This window comes from Salvelinus namaycush, chromosome 3 (genome assembly GCF_016432855.1).
Source record: "Salvelinus namaycush isolate Seneca chromosome 3, SaNama_1.0, whole genome shotgun sequence".
In the NCBI taxonomy this organism is placed as follows: domain Eukaryota; kingdom Metazoa; phylum Chordata; class Actinopteri; order Salmoniformes; family Salmonidae; genus Salvelinus; species Salvelinus namaycush.
This window is the reverse complement of record NC_052309.1, coordinates 27,503,035-27,522,171: the sequence shown is the minus strand read 5'-3', so window position 1 is coordinate 27,522,171 and position 19,137 is coordinate 27,503,035. Positions and strand designations below refer to the sequence as shown.

General features: G+C 41.2%; 1 protein-coding gene across 2 annotated transcripts in view; it reads left to right on the top strand.

Annotated features, from left to right (window-relative positions):
• Window positions 1–8,769: 8,769 nt before the first annotated feature.
• LOC120045164 (solute carrier organic anion transporter family member 2B1-like) overlaps window positions 8,770–19,137 on the top strand; it is a 28,118-nt gene continuing 17,750 nt past the window's right edge. Inside the window, exons 1-6 of one of the 2 annotated variants that reach the window (XM_038990104.1) lie at window positions 8,770–8,907; window positions 12,110–12,206; window positions 14,683–14,820; window positions 16,021–16,183; window positions 16,328–16,552; window positions 17,065–17,163. In XM_038990104.1, the coding sequence (XP_038846032.1) occupies window positions 12,120–12,206; window positions 14,683–14,820; window positions 16,021–16,183; window positions 16,328–16,552; window positions 17,065–17,163 (712 nt within the window). In that variant the 5' untranslated portion in view covers window positions 8,770–8,907; window positions 12,110–12,119. Of the gene's footprint in view, window positions 8,908–12,079; window positions 12,207–14,682; window positions 14,821–16,020; window positions 16,184–16,327; window positions 16,553–17,064; window positions 17,164–19,137 lie in introns of both variants that reach the window. The other variant, XM_038990102.1, reaches the window with a different exon arrangement.

Genomic DNA, 19,137 nt, shown 5'->3' with positions numbered 1-19,137 from the left:
ATATCAGAAATGTGTCGGAGTGTGCATCTGCATGTATGTGTTTCTTATTTTGCTTGTTGTTTGAAGCAGGGCTAAGGTCAATTCAAATTAAGGTAACTCAATTCAGAAAGTGATTTGAATTTTTAATTACAAAACTTGAAATAAATAGCTTCTCCTTTTCAGTCTATTGAGAAGTCACTTAGATAGATGTAGTGCCAACAGTTTACTTCCTGAACTGACTGATTATATCCAAATTGACCCCAACCCTTGTGTGTAGGCATATCTGTGTGTAAGATTGACTCTGCTATTTCATCACACATGCTTGTTTGTTAGTGTTGCAACTTGTTGCTGCAGTATAGAGCCCATGTCTGACTAATGAGTTCCCCAGTCACTGTCATAGAGCCACTAATCACACCATGTAACACCAGGGGGTTAATGAGGTCTCTGTAGGGACAGCCTCCTCACACCCTCCAAACAGCCACTGGTGAGAAAGCACTGTGCAGACTCACTCAATGTCCATTCAACAAACTAAAGTTTTACTTCAGAAGATCAAAGTTGACTGCACTGTACTCCTTTATGGACTATGGTTGATGTGGTCAGTGTGAGTGTGTGCTTCTGTATGTATGTGTGTGAAGGAGGTGGTGTGTGTGGTCTTGTAGGTAGTGAACGGTCCCTCTGGCCTCATAGGTGTTGCTGATGACCCAGAGATAATTGAATTAGAGGAGGTGAAGTGATGCACCCTGGGATGGCCCTCCAGGGCAGAAGACAGGGAATAGTTGGGCCCCTTCGGATGGACTGTTCAGTTTGGCCTGTCCCTCTACTCATCTCTCATTCTTCCCCCCCTTTCTCTCCCTTTCTCAGCCAGGTTATCCACTGGACACTGCAGGGTTATAGAGCATACTTTAGTGAGGAGTGAGGACACAGAAAATAGTGTCACACAGACACCTACAGACAGAAAAGGTCAGCATGAAATTTGTGTAGGCCTATTATTGTCTGAAATAGGAGTGGGATTCATTATGAACACAGACTATATAATACTGACTGAGCAAAATTCAAAGTTTGAACTGTTGTCTAAACTATATCACTCTAGTAGGCAATACAGAAAAACCCAAGGCCCAAAGGCCAAACACCAATCACTCTTGTGATTATGAGGTAGAGGTGGAGCTGTTGGGCCTCAAATACCAGGAGACAACATTATGGACTTATATCATTAGTATTAACGTAGCCGTCTGATAAACACAATCTCTGGCTCCCAAAGCACTAATTACTATCAGACACTTTTAATAGGTGTTTGTTGAAGTCATCCCACAATGGAGCTTGATAATGACAGTGCAACAGTTCCACTCATCCCTATGGGTGTTAGGCAGAGCCATTAGGTTAGCGTTCATTATGGATCCTCTAGTCGCTCAGAGGTCCATGCTATTCTAACGGGGGCATGTTGACTGGGGGCAGGGGTGATGAAACAGCAGACATTAGGGAGCCAACTTTTCCCTTGAGCTCCTTGTTAATAACAGAGTGTTCCATGGTGCTTGGAGGAGAAAGATACAAACATAACTTTAGTTGTCATAGAAACTCAAGGACATGAGAGTAAGAACTGGCCCTAACTCAAGAATTTGACCATCTGAAAATAAGTACATAATGTTACCAATCCAGCTGGAAATCTGTGCTGTTCTGTTACTCTCTCACCAAATATGTTCCCTTTCACTAGTAGGCTACCCCTAGTCCTTGACACATTTAATTACAATGAATTGACCATTGAACAGGCGTCCACTACAACAGCGGAGGTGATGATGATGATAATGATGACTTTATTGTATCCATTAGGCATTTCTTTGAACAGGTGTTTCACTTCTGAAACAAGAGTTGGAAACACATCCAATGCCTTTATTGTATAAGAAAATGACTGCCATGGTCAGACTCGGAAAACCTATTACTTTGCTCTGGAAAGATTCACACTATTTGAGAGGCTGTAATTGATTTATTTAACTCTGCAAGTCAGTTCAGAACAAATTCTTATTTACAATAACAGCCTAGGAACAGTGGGTTAACTGCCTTGTTCAGGAGCAGAACGACAGACATTTACCTTGTCAGCTCAGGGATTTGATCTAGCAACCTTTCGGTTACTGGCCCAACGCTCTAACCACTAGGCTACTTGCCACCCCATTAAATCACGGCTGGTTGTGATACAGCCTGGAATTGAACCAGGGTCTGTAGTGACACCTCTAGCACTGAGAAGCAGTACCTTAGACTGCTGCGCCTCTCATGTCTTATTACTCTTGCACAATTAAAAAATCAGTCTAAGCAACATTCAATGAAAAGTAATATAATAGATATGGACCCTGTAGTGTTGTGTCCACTGCAGGGACGATAGGAAACGTGTGGCGAGCAGGCATTTGCCTCAGCACTTTTCAATTAGGTGGGGTAGCCCCCCACCACTTTGATTTGGTTTATTAAATTGAAGCAAAAGCATTGAAAACAGGGACAAAGTAGTCCTACTGTTTTTTAGACTGACTAGCCTTGCCTCATAATTCATCAACTCGCACTCTATGACCTCATCAGAGTGATGCTGGTTTGTGTGTGTGTGTGTGTGTGTGTGTGTGTGTGTGTGTGTGTGTGTGTGTGTGTGTGTGTGTGTGTGTATGTGTGTGTGTGTGTGTGTGTGTGTGTGTGTGTGTGTGTGTGTGTGTGTGTGTGTGTGTGTGTGTGTGTATGTGTATGTGTATGTGTATGTGTATGTGTATGTGTGTGTGTGTGTGTGTGTGTGTGTATGTGTATGTGTATGTGTGTGTGTGTGTGTGTGTGTGTGTGTTGACCAATCAGATTCACTGAAATCACAGGTCGCATGTGTCAAGCATCTATAGAAAGCTCACTCCCATCAGACAAAAGCAAAAACACTTTACAGAAATGTTGTAGCAGCCTACACCTACACATTAACGATCTGACATGCTGTATCAGGCTGATCAACTGTATGCCTGGCCTCTATGCACCCTGTCCCATCTGCCCATGGGAAACAAAGCAGAAAACAGGGAGCGCTGCTCGAACCCTCAACATTCTCCATATCCGCGCTTATAAACCAGGATCCCTACAGTTTTTGTAGCCTAAGCAAATGTATTTGTGTTAAAATGTGAAATGTTGTTTATATTTTGTTTAAAATTTTGTTTATATTCAAACTTTAGTTGGCTGGGGTACCTGGGCCTTTTTTAATTAAAATGTTTTATTAAATCAACAAATAGTGATTACATAGGCTAGACTGTGTTAATGCACATGTAACGGAAACCCCCATTAGTTTACTTTTAAAATACAATTCCTTGAACAAGTACAAGGTTGCTACAGTTTGACAGGGTTTTCATCTTCCCTATAGGGCCAGGAGTTTTTCTAAAACTATGTGACCTGGTTAGAAAAACTCTGTCATCATAAAACCGTTTTGCAACTGATTAATCATTATGTCATACCTTACACAGAGACTAACTTTAAGGTCTGAAAAGCACTTTCCCATTGGCCAAGTCAGCAGTATTTTTTGGTTGCCCGAAGAGTATGGTCACTTGCCTTGAAAATGGGAAAACAGTTGTTTACACAAAGAAATGCCATAATGAATTAAACAACAAAATATGTTTTACTGGCCCGCTACATCGGACGCGTTGTCCAGGTAAGTCAGTTAAGAACAAATTCTTATTTACAATGACCGCCTACCCTAGCCAAACCCGGGCGATACTGGGCCAATTGTGCACCGCCTTATGGGACTCCCAATCACAGCCGCATGTGATACAGCCTGGATCCGAACCATTGACTGTAGTGATGCCTCTTGCACTGAAATGCAGTGCCTTAGACCGGGAGCCAAAATCAGGAGTGGGCTGAACGAGAAATGAAACAATTTTGACAAGTTTGGATTTTGCAGTAAGGACATTTATTAAGGAGTTAACTTGGACAGTCCATCTGTAGATGCTCTACAGACTATCAATAACATTTCAACTAACTATCTACTAACCCTTAACCTAAACCTAACACTAACCATAACCCTTACACTAACCCTCATTTTAAACCTAACCCTAACTGTAACCTTAGGAAACAGTTGCTTATCAACATACAGTGTTGATAGTATGACCATCTGTAGAGCATCTGCCGATGGACAATCTGGACTATCCAAATAAAGTGTGGCCAGGAGATAAGTACACTAAGGGGATGTAGAGTAACTCACGTACTAAATAGATGGCAATGCAGCCTGGCGAGGGTGTCATTAGAGCAGTAGGCCTGTGATTCAGATCAAGATATCATTGCTTTTCAAAATGTCCAATTACACGTTTGAAGACTGCTGCAAAATGAGTTTTGTCTTGCAGTTGGTTGTATAGTACAGGTTCTCTGTGATTTTCTGTAGCGTGCTCTTTACGGAAATATCCCATACAAAGCACTGTATATACCACCTCCTGGTGATATGATGCCATTGCAGCCTGATCAGAGTCCTGAGGATATCCAATAAAACCACCAGAGGCCAATATCAGAATAGTGTTATTTACACTGAATAAAAATATAAAGGCAACATGTAAAGTGTTGGTCCAATGTTTCATGAGCTGAAAGAAAAGATCCCAGAAATGTTCTATACTCACAAAAATAAATATATAATCCATCCACCTGACGGGTGTGCAATATCAAGAAGATGATCATTATACAGCATGATCATTACACAGGGGCACCTTGTGCTGGGGACAATAAGATGCCACTAATAAAATTGAGGTTTGTCGCAGAACACAATGCAACAGATGTCTCAAGTTTTGAGGGAGCGTGCAATTGGCATGCTGACTGCAGGAATGTCCACCAGAGCTGTTGCAGGAGAATTTAATGGTAATTTCTCTTCCATAAGCTGCCTCCAATGTCATTTTAGAGAATTTGGCAGTACGTCCAACCGGCTTCACTAGTGCAAACCACGTTTATGGCGTTGGGCGAGCGGTTTGCTGATGTCAACGTTGTGAACAGATTGCCCCATGGTGGCGGTGGGGTTATGGTAACGAACACAATTGCAGTTTATCGATGACAATTTGAATGCACAGAGATACCTTGACAAAATCCGGATTCCCATTGTCGTGCCATTCATCCGCCGCAATCACCTCATGTTTCAGCATGATAATGCACTGCGCCATGTCGCAAGGATCTGCACACAATTACAGGAAGCAGAAAATGGCCCAGTTCTTCCATGGCCTGCATACTCACCAGACATGTCACCAATTGAGCATGTTTGGGATGCTCTGGATCGACAAGTACAACAGTGAGTTCCAGTTCCCACCAATATCCAACAACTTCGCACAGCCTTTGGAGAGGAGTGGGACAACATTCCACAGGCCACAATCAACAGCCTGATCAACTCTATGCGAAGGAGATGTCGCGCTGCGTGAGGCAAATGGTGGTCACACCAGATACTGACTGGTTTTCTGATCCATGCCCCTACCTTTTTTTTAAGTATCTGTGACCAACAGATGCATATCTGTATTTCCAGTCATGTGAAATCCATAGATTAGGGCCAAATTAATTTATTTAAATCGATTGATTTCCTTATATGAACTGTAACTCAGTAAAATCTTTGAAATTGTTGCATGCTGCGTTTATTTTTGTTCAGTATAGTTTTTTTAGACTGCGCCGTATATGCCACTCCACAGAGGATTATCTAGAAAAAGCAGCGGAGATGCGCATGGGGTATCTAATAAGAGGCTATTCGTCACAATGTGTGGATGAAGCTCATAATTTGGCATTGGAAAAAACACGAGATGAACTGCTACAAAAAAGACCCGCTAAAGCTAAAGAACACTCCGTAATGTTCACAACTACATATACTTTGAATTCGCGAAAAGTGGGAGGTGTCGTCAAGAAACACTGGCATATTTTATCATCAGACCCAGCTTTGCCGGCTGAATTTAAATATCCACCACGTATTGTGTATAGGAGAGGTCGCAATTTACGCGATAAATTGGTTCATGCCAACTGCCAGCCACAAAAGAAAACCAGCCAAGCTCTTTTACGCCCTCTACCAAATGGTAGCTATAAATGCAGAGGATGCGCACAGTGCAACAATATGATGAAATGTGAATATTTCTGCCACCCACGCACAGGAAAACGGTTGCTAATAAATGACATTATTATGTGTTCCACCACCCATGTTATTTACATTATTAAATGTCCATGTGGGCTCTGTTATGTCGGTAGTAATACCACCCGCTCTCTCAAACAGAGAATTAGTGAACATAAAAGTTCAATCAGGAGAAACGACAGGGATTATCCAGTCGCTGTACATTTCAATGACCTGAAGCATGACATTTCCACCTTTAGATTTTGTGGCATAGAGAAAGTTAAGATATCAGACAGGGGAGGAGATATTAATAATACTCTGAGTAAAAGAGAATGTTTTTGGATTTTCACCCTCCAGACATTATTTCCTAAAGGACTTAATGATGAAATGCCTATGTATGTTATGTTGTGAATTTGAACATGAAATATGTGTCTATTGTAGATTATTCTGACGTTTTTCGTACGATGCACCCAATGACTAATGAAAACTTCCTATGTCCTCATTGAGGTTTTATAGACGTGTTCAATACGCCTTATTTATACACTTTTGTAATATTTATGAAATGCATATTGTTATATTTGGTAGCACTTATTTGTTTTTCCTTTGCCTCCAACCCCCTTCGATGTGTAGAACGGGGCCAGGTCTACATAAGGGTGCAAATTTTTTTTTAAATCACAAAAGCTCTGACGAAGGCCGTGAAGCCGATAAGTAAGCTTATTAAATATCGGTGATACTATCAAGAGCAGTGTGCGGTTTCCTTTTTCCTTTATCTTGTTCAGTATAGTTAAAAGGATTATTAACGCTAATCAAGATAACATACAGTTGAAGTCAGAAGTTTACATACACCTTAGTCAAATACATTTAAACTCAGTTTTTCACAATTCCTGACATTTAATCCTAGTAAAATTTCCCTGTTTTAGGTCAGTTAGGATCACCACTTTATTTTAAGAATGTGAAATGTCAGAATAATAGCAGAGAGAATGATTTATTTCAGCTTTTATTTCTTTCATCACATTCCCAGTGGGTCAGAAGTTTACATACACTCAATTAGTATTTGGTAGCATTGCCTTTAAATTGTTTAACTTGGGTCAAACGTTTCGGGTAGCCTTCCACAAGCTTCCCACAATAAGTTGGGTGCATTTTGGCCCATTCCTCCTAACAGAGCTGGTGTAACTGAGTCAGGTTTGTAGGCCTCCTTGCTCACACACACTTTTTCAGTTCTGCCCACAAATGTTCTATAGTATTGAGGTCAGGGCATTGTGATGGCCACTACAATACCTTGACTTTGTTGTCCTTAAGCCATTTTGCCACAACTTTGGAAGTATGCTTGGGGTCATTGTCCATTTGGAAGACCCATTTGCGACCAAGCTTTAACTTCCTGACTGATGTCTTGAGATGTTGCTTCATTATATCCACATAATTTTCCTACCTCATGATGCCATCTATTTTGTGAAGTGCACCAGTACCTCCTGCAGCAAAGCACCCCCACAACATGATGCTGCCACCCCCGTGCTTCACGGTTGGGATGGTGTTTTTCGGCTTGCAAGCCTCCCCCTTTTTCCTCCAAACATAACGATGGTCATTATGGCCAAACAGTTCAATTTTTGTTTCATCAGACCAGAGGAAATTTCTCCAAAAAGTATGATCTTTGTCCCCATGTGCAGTTGCAAACCGTAGTCTGGCTTTTTTTATGGTCGTTTTGGAGCAGTGACTTCTTCCTTGCTGAGCGGCCTTTCAGGTTATGTCGATATAGGACTTGTTTTACTGTTGATATAGATACTTTTGTACCTTTTTCCTCCAGGATCTTCACAAGGTCCTTTGCTGTTGTTCTGGGATCAATTTGCACTTTTCGTGCCAAAGTACGTTCATCTCTAGGAGACAGAACGCGTCTCCTTCCTGAGCGGTATGATGGCTGCTTGGTCCCATGGTGTTTATACTTGCGTACTATTGTTTTCACAGATGAACATGGTACCTTCAGGCGTTTGGAAATTGCTCCCAAGGATGAACCAGACTTGTGGAGGTCTACAAATGTTTTTCTGAGGTCTTGGCTGATTTCTTTTGATTTTCCATGATGTCAAGCAAAGAGGCACAGAGTGTGAAGGTAGGCCTTGAAATACATTCACAGGTACACTTCCAATTGACTCAAATTATGTCAATTAGCCTATCAGCAGATTCTAAAGCCATGACATCATTTTCTGGAATTTTCCAAGCTGTTGAAAGGCACAGTCAACTTAGTGTATGTAAACTTCTGACCCACTGGAATTGTGATACAGTGAATTACAAATGAAATAATCTGTCTGTTAACAATTGTTGGAAAAATTACTTGTGTCATGCACAAAGTAGATGTCCTAACCGACTTGCCAAAACTATAGTTTGATAACAAGACATTCGTGGAGTGGTTGAAAAACGCGTTTTCATGACTCCAACCGAAGTGTATGTAAACTTCCGACTTCAAGTGTATATCACACCAAATTAACCATCCAATTCAGATCTTTTGCGCTCAGTCTTTACTATAAGCCAAATAAACAATGTTCATAGCTGTCTAACAACCAGTACAGTATGTTATGTTCAGGCATTCTACCCACATGATAGCAGAGTTTATCTCCTTTCTCTTATCCTGTATTCTCTTATAATGTTAACTGACCTCCCTTTTCCTCATTCCCACCCACACACCCACTCCCACTCCCAGCCCCACTCTCCTCCCCCTTTCTGTTCAGTCACTTGCCCATTTCAAGGAATTCATCAAAGTTGAGCACGCCTTATTTCATCGAGTGAAAGCTACCTCCTGGGGTTCCAACTAAGCTCACTTTCTGTGTGAGTCGACATCTGAGGAGTGGATACAGAACACACCACTAAACCTCAGCTTCATCTACAGAGTAAGTGACCAACTGTACTGTTCTGTACTACTGCTTTTAATTGTGATCCACTATCCACTAACTCTACTAGCTGTAATTCAGACACTGTAATCTAATGTACTGTGCAGTGTGTAGAGATTATGTGTGAGAGGACAGGTTGCTGTGTGCAGCATACAGTTGAAGTTGGAAGTTTACATACTTCGGTTGGAGTCATTAAAACTTGTTTTTCAACCACTCCACAAATGTCTTGTTAACAAACTATAGTTTTGGCATGTCGGTTAGGACATCTACTTTGTGCATGTGACAAGTAATTCTTTCCAGCAATTGTTTACAGACAGATTATTTCACCTAAAATTCACTGTATCACAATTCAGGTGGGTCAGAAGTTTAAATACACTAACTTGACTGTGCCTTTAAAGAGCTTGGAAAAATTCCAGAAAATGATGTCATGGCTTTAGAAGCTTCTGATAGGTTAATTGATATCAATTGAGTCAATTGGAGGTGTACCTGTGGATGTATTTCAACGCCTACCTTCAAACTCAGTGCCTCTTTGCTTGACATCATGGAAAAATCTAAAGAAATCAGCCAAGACCTCAGAAAAACAATTGTAGACCTCCACAAGTCTGGTTCATCCTTGGGAGCAATTTCCAAATGCCTGAAGGTGCCACGTTCAAACAATAGTACGCAAGTATATACCCCATGGGATCACGCAGCCGTCATACCGCTCATGAAGGAGACGCGTTCTGTCTCCTAGAGATGAACGTATTTTGGTGCGAAAAGTGCAAATTGATCCCAGAACAACAGCAAAGGACCTTGTGAAGATGCTGGAGGAAACGGGTACAAACGTATCTATATCAACAGAAAAACGAGTCCTATATCGACATAACTTGAAAGGCCGCTCAGCAAGGAAGAAGTCACTGCTCCAAAACGACCATAAAAAAGCCAGACTACGGTTTGCAACTGCACATGGGGACAAATATCATACTTTTTGGAGAAATTTCCTCTGGTCTGATGAAACAAAAATAGAACTGTTTGGCCATAATGACCATCGTTATGTTTGTAGGAAAAAGGGGGAGGCTTGCAAGCCGAAGAACACCATCCCATCCGTGAAGCACGGGGGTGGCAGCATCATGTTGTGGGGGTGCTTTGCTGCAGAAGGTACTGGTGCACTTCACAAAATAGATGGCATCATGAGGTAGGAAAATTATGTGGATATAATGAAGCAACATCTCAAGAACATCAGTCAAGAAGTTAAAGCTTGGTGGCAAATGGGTCTTCCAAATGGACAATGACCCCAAGCATACTTCCAAAGTTGTGGCAAAATGGCTTAAGGACAACAAAGTCAAGGTAGAGGAGTGGCCATCACAAAGCCCTGACCTCAATACTATAGAACATTTGTGGGCAGAACTGAAAAAGCGTGTGTGAGCAAGGAGGCCTACAAACCTGACTCAGTTACACCAGCTCTGTCAGGAGGAATGGGCCAAAATGCACCCAACTTATTGTGGGAAGCTTGTGGAAGGCTACCCGAAACGTTTGACCCAAGTTAAACAATTTAAAGGCAATGCTACCAAATACTAACTGAGTGTATGTAAACTTCTGACCCACTGGGAATGTGATGAAATAAATAAAAGCTGAAATAAATCATTCTCTCTGCTATTATTCTGACATTTCACATTCTTAAAATAAAGTGGTGATCCTAACTGACCTAAGACAGGGACATTTTACTGGGATTAAATGTCAGGAATTGTGAAAAACTGAGTTTAAATGTATTTGGCTAAGGTGTATGTAAACTTCCGACTTCAACTGTATTTGTGGTTGAAACTGGCCTTTTACAATGAACACCAAGGTGTTAGCACTAAAATCTAAAATGTATTGCTTTTGTGTGTATACATTTGAGGAGTCTGAAATGGAGTTTGATATTTCTACGACTGCAGTAATGCCAGTCCCACTGGTGTGGTATTTTATGGTGCAGTGTTTGTTTTTGTTGACATTCCACAACTGATTGGTGCTTGTCTCCTGCCCATCTTATCTCTCTTGACTGCAGCCACACCAACTCCCATGTTACACAAACAAACGTGGAAAAACACCACACAAAAACACTACAATGCCTTCAGAAAGTATTCATACCATTTGACTCCACATTTTGTTATGTTACAGCCTCAATTCAAAATAGATTTTTTTTCTCTCACCCATCTACACACAATACCCCATAATGACAAAGTGAAAACATGTTTTTGTTTTTTTTGTTTTTGCAAATGTATTGAAAAGGAAATGGAGAAATATCTCATTTACATACGTATTCACACTTCAGAGTCAATACTTTGTCGAAGCACCTTTGTCGTCATGGGGATTGTGTGTAGGCCAGTGACAAAAATGTTTTTTTATACATTTTCAATTCAGGCTGTAGCACAACAAAATGAGGAAAAAGTCAAGGGGTGTGAATACTTTCTGAAGACGCTGTATTTTACTGCTTTACATTTTACTGCTTTACAGTAAGAACACACAGTAAGTATATACTGCATGTGGAAATGCTTCTCTAAGGTGTGTTCTAGTGGCCAGTGCTATGCAACCTCTCTTCTGTGTGGTCTTCAGATTTATATCTGCTATTAGTGCATTGTTTAGTGTGATCTAGTGCATAATGTGCACAGTAATTCACCAAACTAAGGTAAAGTTAATCTTAAAGTCATGATCTCTCCAGCATGTCACCACAACTTGGGATTCTTTATGGGAGGTAATGGAGTAATGCTTACTGACTTTCACATTCACTTTGTAATGAGAAATGGTGGACAACTTGAACCCAAGCATATCCCCCTAAATTTTTCTCCCTACAACTGTCTCTGTTGGTCTCAATTTGTCGATCTCTCTGTCCCCACTCTCTGTCTAATTCTCTCTTAATCTCTCTCTTTCTCTCTCTCTCAACATTATGATGTGAATGAAGATTGTTTCTCTTCAAACTGAATATAAACTCAGTGCACTGCATCTCAATATGATTTAAATGAATAGCACATCTCCTCTACCTGATTTTAACAATGGCAGTAGATACAGAACACCAGCAGAGATAGAAGTAAGTATAAGTGTTATTGGAGTCCAAATTATAGAGAGACAAAGTGAATATAAAGATTGAAGATACAAAGTAACCAGAGTACAAGGAAAAGAACTTGACTGGAAATCTGTGACATTGTGACATTTATAGATTTTCTACTTCCTGGTTTGGATCACTGAGTCTGACAGGTATGATGGCCAGCGACCTCCAGATGAACTCTGAACAATTGAGGTCGAAGCCTCCTGCCAGATGCAGGAGCCCCTTCAACAGCATCAAGGTAGGCTGCATCACCTCAAAACTACATATAACATTTCCACTTGCAACTAGCGCCAAATGTCAATTACATACCAGTAGTAGCAAAGGAATAGAAATCTATGAGAGTAGCATACATTTTAGAACGCCACGCAACACTGCTGATTAGCATAATATCATTTTACCGTCCGGCTGTTGCTGTTGTCTGTACAATTTCCAAAATTATAGGTTCTCGTTTATTACATTTTACTCCCAGTGGTATAAAGTACCTCTTAAGGATCCGCCCCTTTTTTTCAATTTTCGCCTAAAATGACATACCCAAATCTAACTGCCTTTAGCTTAGGACCTAAAGCAAGGATATGCATATTCTTGATACCATTTGAAAGGAAAAACTTTGCAGTTTGTGGAAATGTGAAATTAATGTAGGAGAATATAACACATTAGATCTGGTAAAAGATAATACAAAGAAAAAAAACATACATATTATTCCAGCCCAGGATCAATTTAGATTTTGGCCACTAGATGGCAGCAGTGTATGTGCAACGTTTTAGACTGATCCAATGAACCATTGCATTTCTGTTCAAATGTTGTATCAAGACTGCCCAAATGTGCCTAATTGGTTTATTAATACATTTTCAAGTTCATAACTATGCACTCTCCTCAAACAATAGCATTGTATTATTTCACTGTAAATTGGACAGTGCAGTTAGATTAACAATAATTTAAGCTTTCTACGAATATCAGATATGTCTATGTCCTGTGAAATGTTCTTGTTACTTACAACCTCATGCTAATCGCATTAGCCTACGTTAGCTCAACTGTCCAGCGTGGGACACACACTTTCCTTTAAAAAGGTTAAGTAAAAATACTTTGAAGTAATACTATTTGTATTTGTACTTTGCTATTCATATTTTTGACTACTTTTACTTTCTACTCATTCCTAAAGAAAATAATGTACTTTTTACTCCATACATTTTCCCTGACACCCAAAAGTACTCATTATATTTAGATTGCTCAGGCAGGACAGCAATATGATCCCATTGATGCACCAATCAAAATAACACATTGTCATCCGTACTGCCTCTGATTCACTAAACACAGATATTGCATTTGTAAATTATTGATGTGTGGGAGTGTGCCCCTGTCTGTCTGTAAATTTAAAAAACAATTAAATTGTGGCGTCTGGTTTGCTGAATATAATGATTTTGATGTATAGCGTTTACTTTTTACTTTTACTCAGGTATGACAACTGAGTACCTTTTCTACCAATAATGTGCCTAAGTACATTTTAAATCAGATACTTTTAGACTTTTCCTCAAGTAATATTTTACTGGGTGACTTTCACTTTTACTTGAGTCATTTTCTATTAAGGTATCTTTACTTTTGCTCAAGTATGACAATTTAGTATTTTTTCCACAACTGGTTACTCCTGTCTCTCACCTCTCACATCATTACTCCCAACTCTCACTGAGTGTCAGTGTTCGAGAGCATCAAATCTTTGATGTGTTGTGAGTAAATTGACTGATCTACAAATAATAATTAGTAGTTATTTATGATTCAAGCTGATTTGTAGATAACCTGCAATGTCGAAAAAGCCCAATTAATGTATTGGTCTGCTTTGTGTGTTGTGTTGTCGCAGAACTGAGACAATACCGGGAAGTGAGGTCAAAGGGCAAATCTATGTCTACAGACTGCTGTTCAGGAGTCCAGAAGATTTAGACTTGGATTCTGTGATGTTAGGGTCACAGAGACTGCTAGCGTGCTAACATTAAGGAGTTTAACCTACATTAATTGACAGGATATCCTCATGTTGTGGACTGGAGCCAAAAAATCTAAGGTCCACCGTCAGAGAGGAAAGGGAGAAAATCTTCCTTGTTTTGCAATCTGAAATGTAGTTTATTTCTTAATGTAGTGAAAACGTTGATGTGTGTCCTGTAGTCTACTGTGATTTTCCTCTGTAGCCCCAGGAGGGGTTGTGTTTCCTGGTGTTTTCAGCACAACCTTGTAGTGTTCCCATGAGTTAGAAACACATAAACTTGGCTTCTGTATGTGTCTTTTAACTACATGAGTCGACTTCCTCGTGAATTCACTTGTAAAACTGTATCTTCAGGAGAGTTAAGATAAGAAACTTGGCAAATAAAGAATTACAAAAAAAATATTAGGGTTAGGCAGTTTGTATTACGTGTAACACATTATGTTCTGGGAGTGAAAATCCTCATAAAGTTACCCATAGGCCTACAGAGTGGCCATTCTAAAGAGAGAAAACCAGACCCTCTTTAGCCCTCCAGGTAACTACAGTAGCATTACGTTTTGTTACATTACATCATTTCTTTACATAAAGGTGTCATACGTGAAACATGACATGGTTCCACATAAAGTTCTCCTGAATATTTGAATCAGACTTTTGAGCTTTCTGTAGACCATTGATCAGATCTGTTATATTAATTTTGAATGATTCCTACTACACGTATCTATAGTCTGTCAACCTCTCTCTCCACTAGTTCTTCGTGCTATGCCATGGTATGCTCCAGCTGGCCCAACTGTTGGTGTCTGGGTATCTGAAGAGCTCCATCTCCACTATAGAGAGACGCTACGGCTTCTCCAGCCAGAAGTCTGGCATCCTGGCCTCATTCAATGAGGTGAGCGTGCCATGTACCCCACCACTCTACTGAGCTGGTTCAGATAACAGGCTGATTTGTTCCAAATTCATCAGGTTAAGATGATTATTTTCAGAAGATTTTCAGAAGATTAATTTTCACATGTGAGAGGGTGCACGTGAGTGTGTTAAGGTATGTTTGTGTGTGTGTGTGTGGATCACAGTGCCATCCGTTTTGTCACCAAAGCCCCATATACTACCCACCATTGCGACCTGTATGCTCTCGTTGGCTGGCCCTCGCTTCATATTTGTCACCAAACCCACTGGCTCCAGGTCATCTATAAATCTTTGCTAGGTAAAGCCCTGCCTTATCTCAGCTCACTGGTCACCATAGCAGCACCCACTCGTAGCACGCGCTCCAGCAGGTATATTTCACTGGTCACCCCCAAAGCCAATTCCTCATTTGGCCGCCTTTCCTTCCAGTTCTCTGCTGCCAATGACTGGAACGAATTGCAAAAATCACTGAAGCTGGAGACTCATATCTCCCTCTCTAACTTTAAGCACAAGCCGTCAGAGCAGCTCACAGATCACTGCACCTGTACATAGCCCATCTGTAAATAGCCCATCCAACTACCTCATCCCCATACTGTTATTTTTATTTTTTGCTCCTTTGCAACCCAGTATCTCTGCTTGCACATTCATCTTCTGCACATCACTCCAGTGTTTAATTGCTAAATTGAAATATATAGAAATATATCGAATGTATACAGAATTTTCTATTGTGTTATTGACTGTATGTTTGTTTATTCCATGTGTAAGTCTGTGTTGTTGTTTGTGTCGCATTGCTTTGCTTAATCTTGGCCAGGTCGCAGTTGTAAATGAGAACTTGTTCACAACTGGCCTAACTGGTTAAATAAAGGTGAAGTAATACAAATTTAAAAAAGGTTAGGATTTTCGGTTAAGGTTAGGGTTAAGATTAAGGTTAGGGTAAGAGTACGGTTTAGTGTTACGTTTAAGGTTAGGGGTTAGGAAAAATAGGATTTTGAAAGGGACTGAATTTTGTGTCCCCACAAGGTTAACTGTACAAGACTGTGTGTGTGTGTGTGTGTGTGTGTGTGTGTGTGTGTGTGTGTGTGTGTGTGTGTGTGTGTGTGTGTGTGTGTGTGTGTGTGTGTGTGTGTGTGTGTGTGTGTGTGTGTGTGTGTGCGCGTTTGTGTGTGTGTGTATGTGTGTGTGTGTGTAGGTGGGGAACACGGTCCTGATAGTGTTTGTGAGTTTCTTTGGTAGCCGTGTTCACCGGCCGCGGTTCATCGGTGGAGGGGCACTGGTGGCCAGTCTGGCTGCTTTGATGATGGCCCTGCCTCATTTCATCAGTGGCCCCTACGAGTACACAGTCCACATCAGCCGTAAGTCACACACACACAAATGCAGACACGTACACACATTCAAATACACGCACACACAAACACACATTTGTTTGAATCTCAAAACAAAAATAGTTGTTATCACCTAACTTCTAACTCCTTCCTACCTCTACCTTTGTTCCATAGAATCCAAGGATGACAACTCTGGTCTCTGCCAATTAGAGAGCTCCTTCCAAACCCCCTTGTCCAATCACAGCTGCACACAGCAGGAGAGTCATGCTCAGCAGGGCGTATTCCCGCTCCTGCTCCTAGGACAGCTACTCCTGGGAATCGGCGGAGTTCCCATCCAACCCTTCGGAATCTCCTACATTGATGACTATGCCAGCAAGAGAAACTCTCCCTTCTACCTAGGTGCGATCACTGGGAATGACTGGGAAACACCAAAAATTCTTGGAATACTGGGAATATACATTCTGATGCAGGACTTTTGGGCCAAAACGTCCGTTTTTTTAACTACAAATCAGTAGATTATTGTTTTGTTTTTTTGTAGGGAGCGTTCCACCATACTTCTGTAACGTTCCTGCAACTTTTGCCTGCACTTTATAACCTCCAATACTGGGAATACATGCAGGGATGTTAGAGGGAGTGCTAGATGAGACATTTCACATTTAACCCTGGTGCAGAAGCTGAAAAAACTGGCAAAGAAACAAAAGTGAATGTATTGTATCCACTCATTGTTTGCAGCTCTCAAGGCTGTGTTGTGTTTAGTCTAAAAACGATAAGCAGACTTTCATTTTCTTTTCATCAACTTAGAAGTATGATCTGGGGAGAAGCAAATCATGAGCAATCACACTTTATTTTCTGTTTAACTGTATTGACCCCACAACAGGAGTGTTATGTCTGACTGTGGTTCCCCCCTGCAGGTATTCTCCTGGCTGTCACGTCTATCGGTCCTGCATTTGGTTTCATGATGGGCTCCTTCATGCTGAGATTTTATGTCGACATCGACAAGATGTCCAAAGGTTAGCACACGCACTTGCTCGCTCACTCACGCATGCACGCACGCACACACACACACACACACACACACACAGTCCCAGGCACTCCTCAGATGTTCACAGCATGTCAGAAGTGTTTCATCTGGAGTTGATATGGGGAAGGAAAATCCAGGGGTCATGTTTTCTCTTACCACACTACTGACAATGAGTTTCACCAACATTTTATGAGGATTAAGGGTTAGTGTTGAACCAGGATGTGGACATAAAGCTAGGGTTAGTGTTGAACCAGGATGTGGACATAAAGCTAGGGTTAGGTTTGAACTGGGAGGTTTGAACTGGGATGTGGACATAAAGCTAGGGTTACACAGAACCCAAACCGGCTGTGCGTGCCATCGTGCATACATTTATTTTGTCCCCCCACACCAAACGCTTGCACTTGCTAGCTATTTTGTCCTATTTTGTCCTGGGCTAATTTGTCCTGGGATATAAACATTAGATTGTTATTTTACCTGAAATGCACAAGGTCCTTTACTCCGACAATTAATCCACACATAAAACAGTCAACCGAATCGTTTCTTGTCATCTCTCCTCCTTCCAGGCTTTTTCATCCTTGAACTTATATCGTGATTGGCATCTAAACTTTCATAGTATTACCACAACAACCGGCAACACAGTTCGTCTTTCAATCACCCACGTGGGTATAACCAATGGGGAGATGGCACGTGGGTACCTGCTTCTAAAAACCAATAAGGAGATGGGAGAGGCAGGACTTTCAGTGCGATCTGCGTCAGAAATAGAAAGGACTTCTATTTTAGCCCTTGGCAACGCAGATGCTCGTTAACGTGCGCGAGCAGTGTGGGTGCAATAATTGAATAACATAGATTTCAAAATGTATTTTGCAGCGCTCGCGCACGCGACGCGAGCGGTGTAGTCAGGGTATTATGGTTGAACTGGGATGTGGACATAAAGCTAGGGTTAGGGTTGAACTGGGATGTGGACATCAAGCTAGGGTTAGTGTTGAACCGGGATGTGAACATAAAGCTAGGGTTAGTGTTGAACCGGGATGTGAACATAAAGCTAGGGTTAGGGTTGAACCGGGATGTGAACATAAAGCTAGGATTAGGGTTGAACCGGGATGTGAACATAAAGCTAGGGTTAGTGTTGAACCAGGATGTGAACATAAAGCTAGGGTTAGTGTTGAACCGGGATGTAAACATAAAGCTAGGGTTAGTGTTGAACCGGGATGTGAACATAAAGCTAGGGGTAGGGTTGAACCGGGATGTAAACATAAAGCTAGGGTTAGGGTTGAACTGGGAAGTGGACATAAAGCTAGGGTTAGTCTTGAACCAGGATGTGAACATAAAGCTAGGGTTAGTGTTGAACCGGGATGTGAACATAAAGCTAGGGTTAGTGTTGAACCAGGATGTGAACATAAAGCTAGGGTTAGTGTTGAACCAGGATGTAAACATAAAGCTAGGGTTAGTGTTGAACCGGGATGTGAACATAAAGCTAGGGTTAGGGTTGAACCGGGATGTAAACATAAAGCTAGGGTTAGTGTTGAACTGGGAAGTGGACATAAAGCTAGGGTTAGTCTTGAACCAGGATGTGAACATAAAGCTAGGGTTAGTGTTGAACCGGGATGTGAACATAAAGCTAGGGTTAGGGTTGAACCGGGATGTGAACATAAAGCTAGGGTTAGGGTTGAACCGGGATGTGAACATAAAGCTAGGGTTAGGGTTGAACCGGGATGTGGACATAAAGCTAGGGTTAGTGTTGAACCGGGATGTGAACATAAAGCTAGGGTTAGTGTTGAACCGGGATGTGAACATAAAGCTAGGGTTAGGGTTGAACTGGGATGTGGACATAAAGCTAGAGTTAGGGTTGAACCGGGATGTGGACATAAAGCTAGGGTTAGTGTTGAACCGGGATGTGAACATAAAGCTAGGGTTAGTGTTGAACCGGGATGTGAACATAAAGCTAGGGTTAGGGTTGAACCGA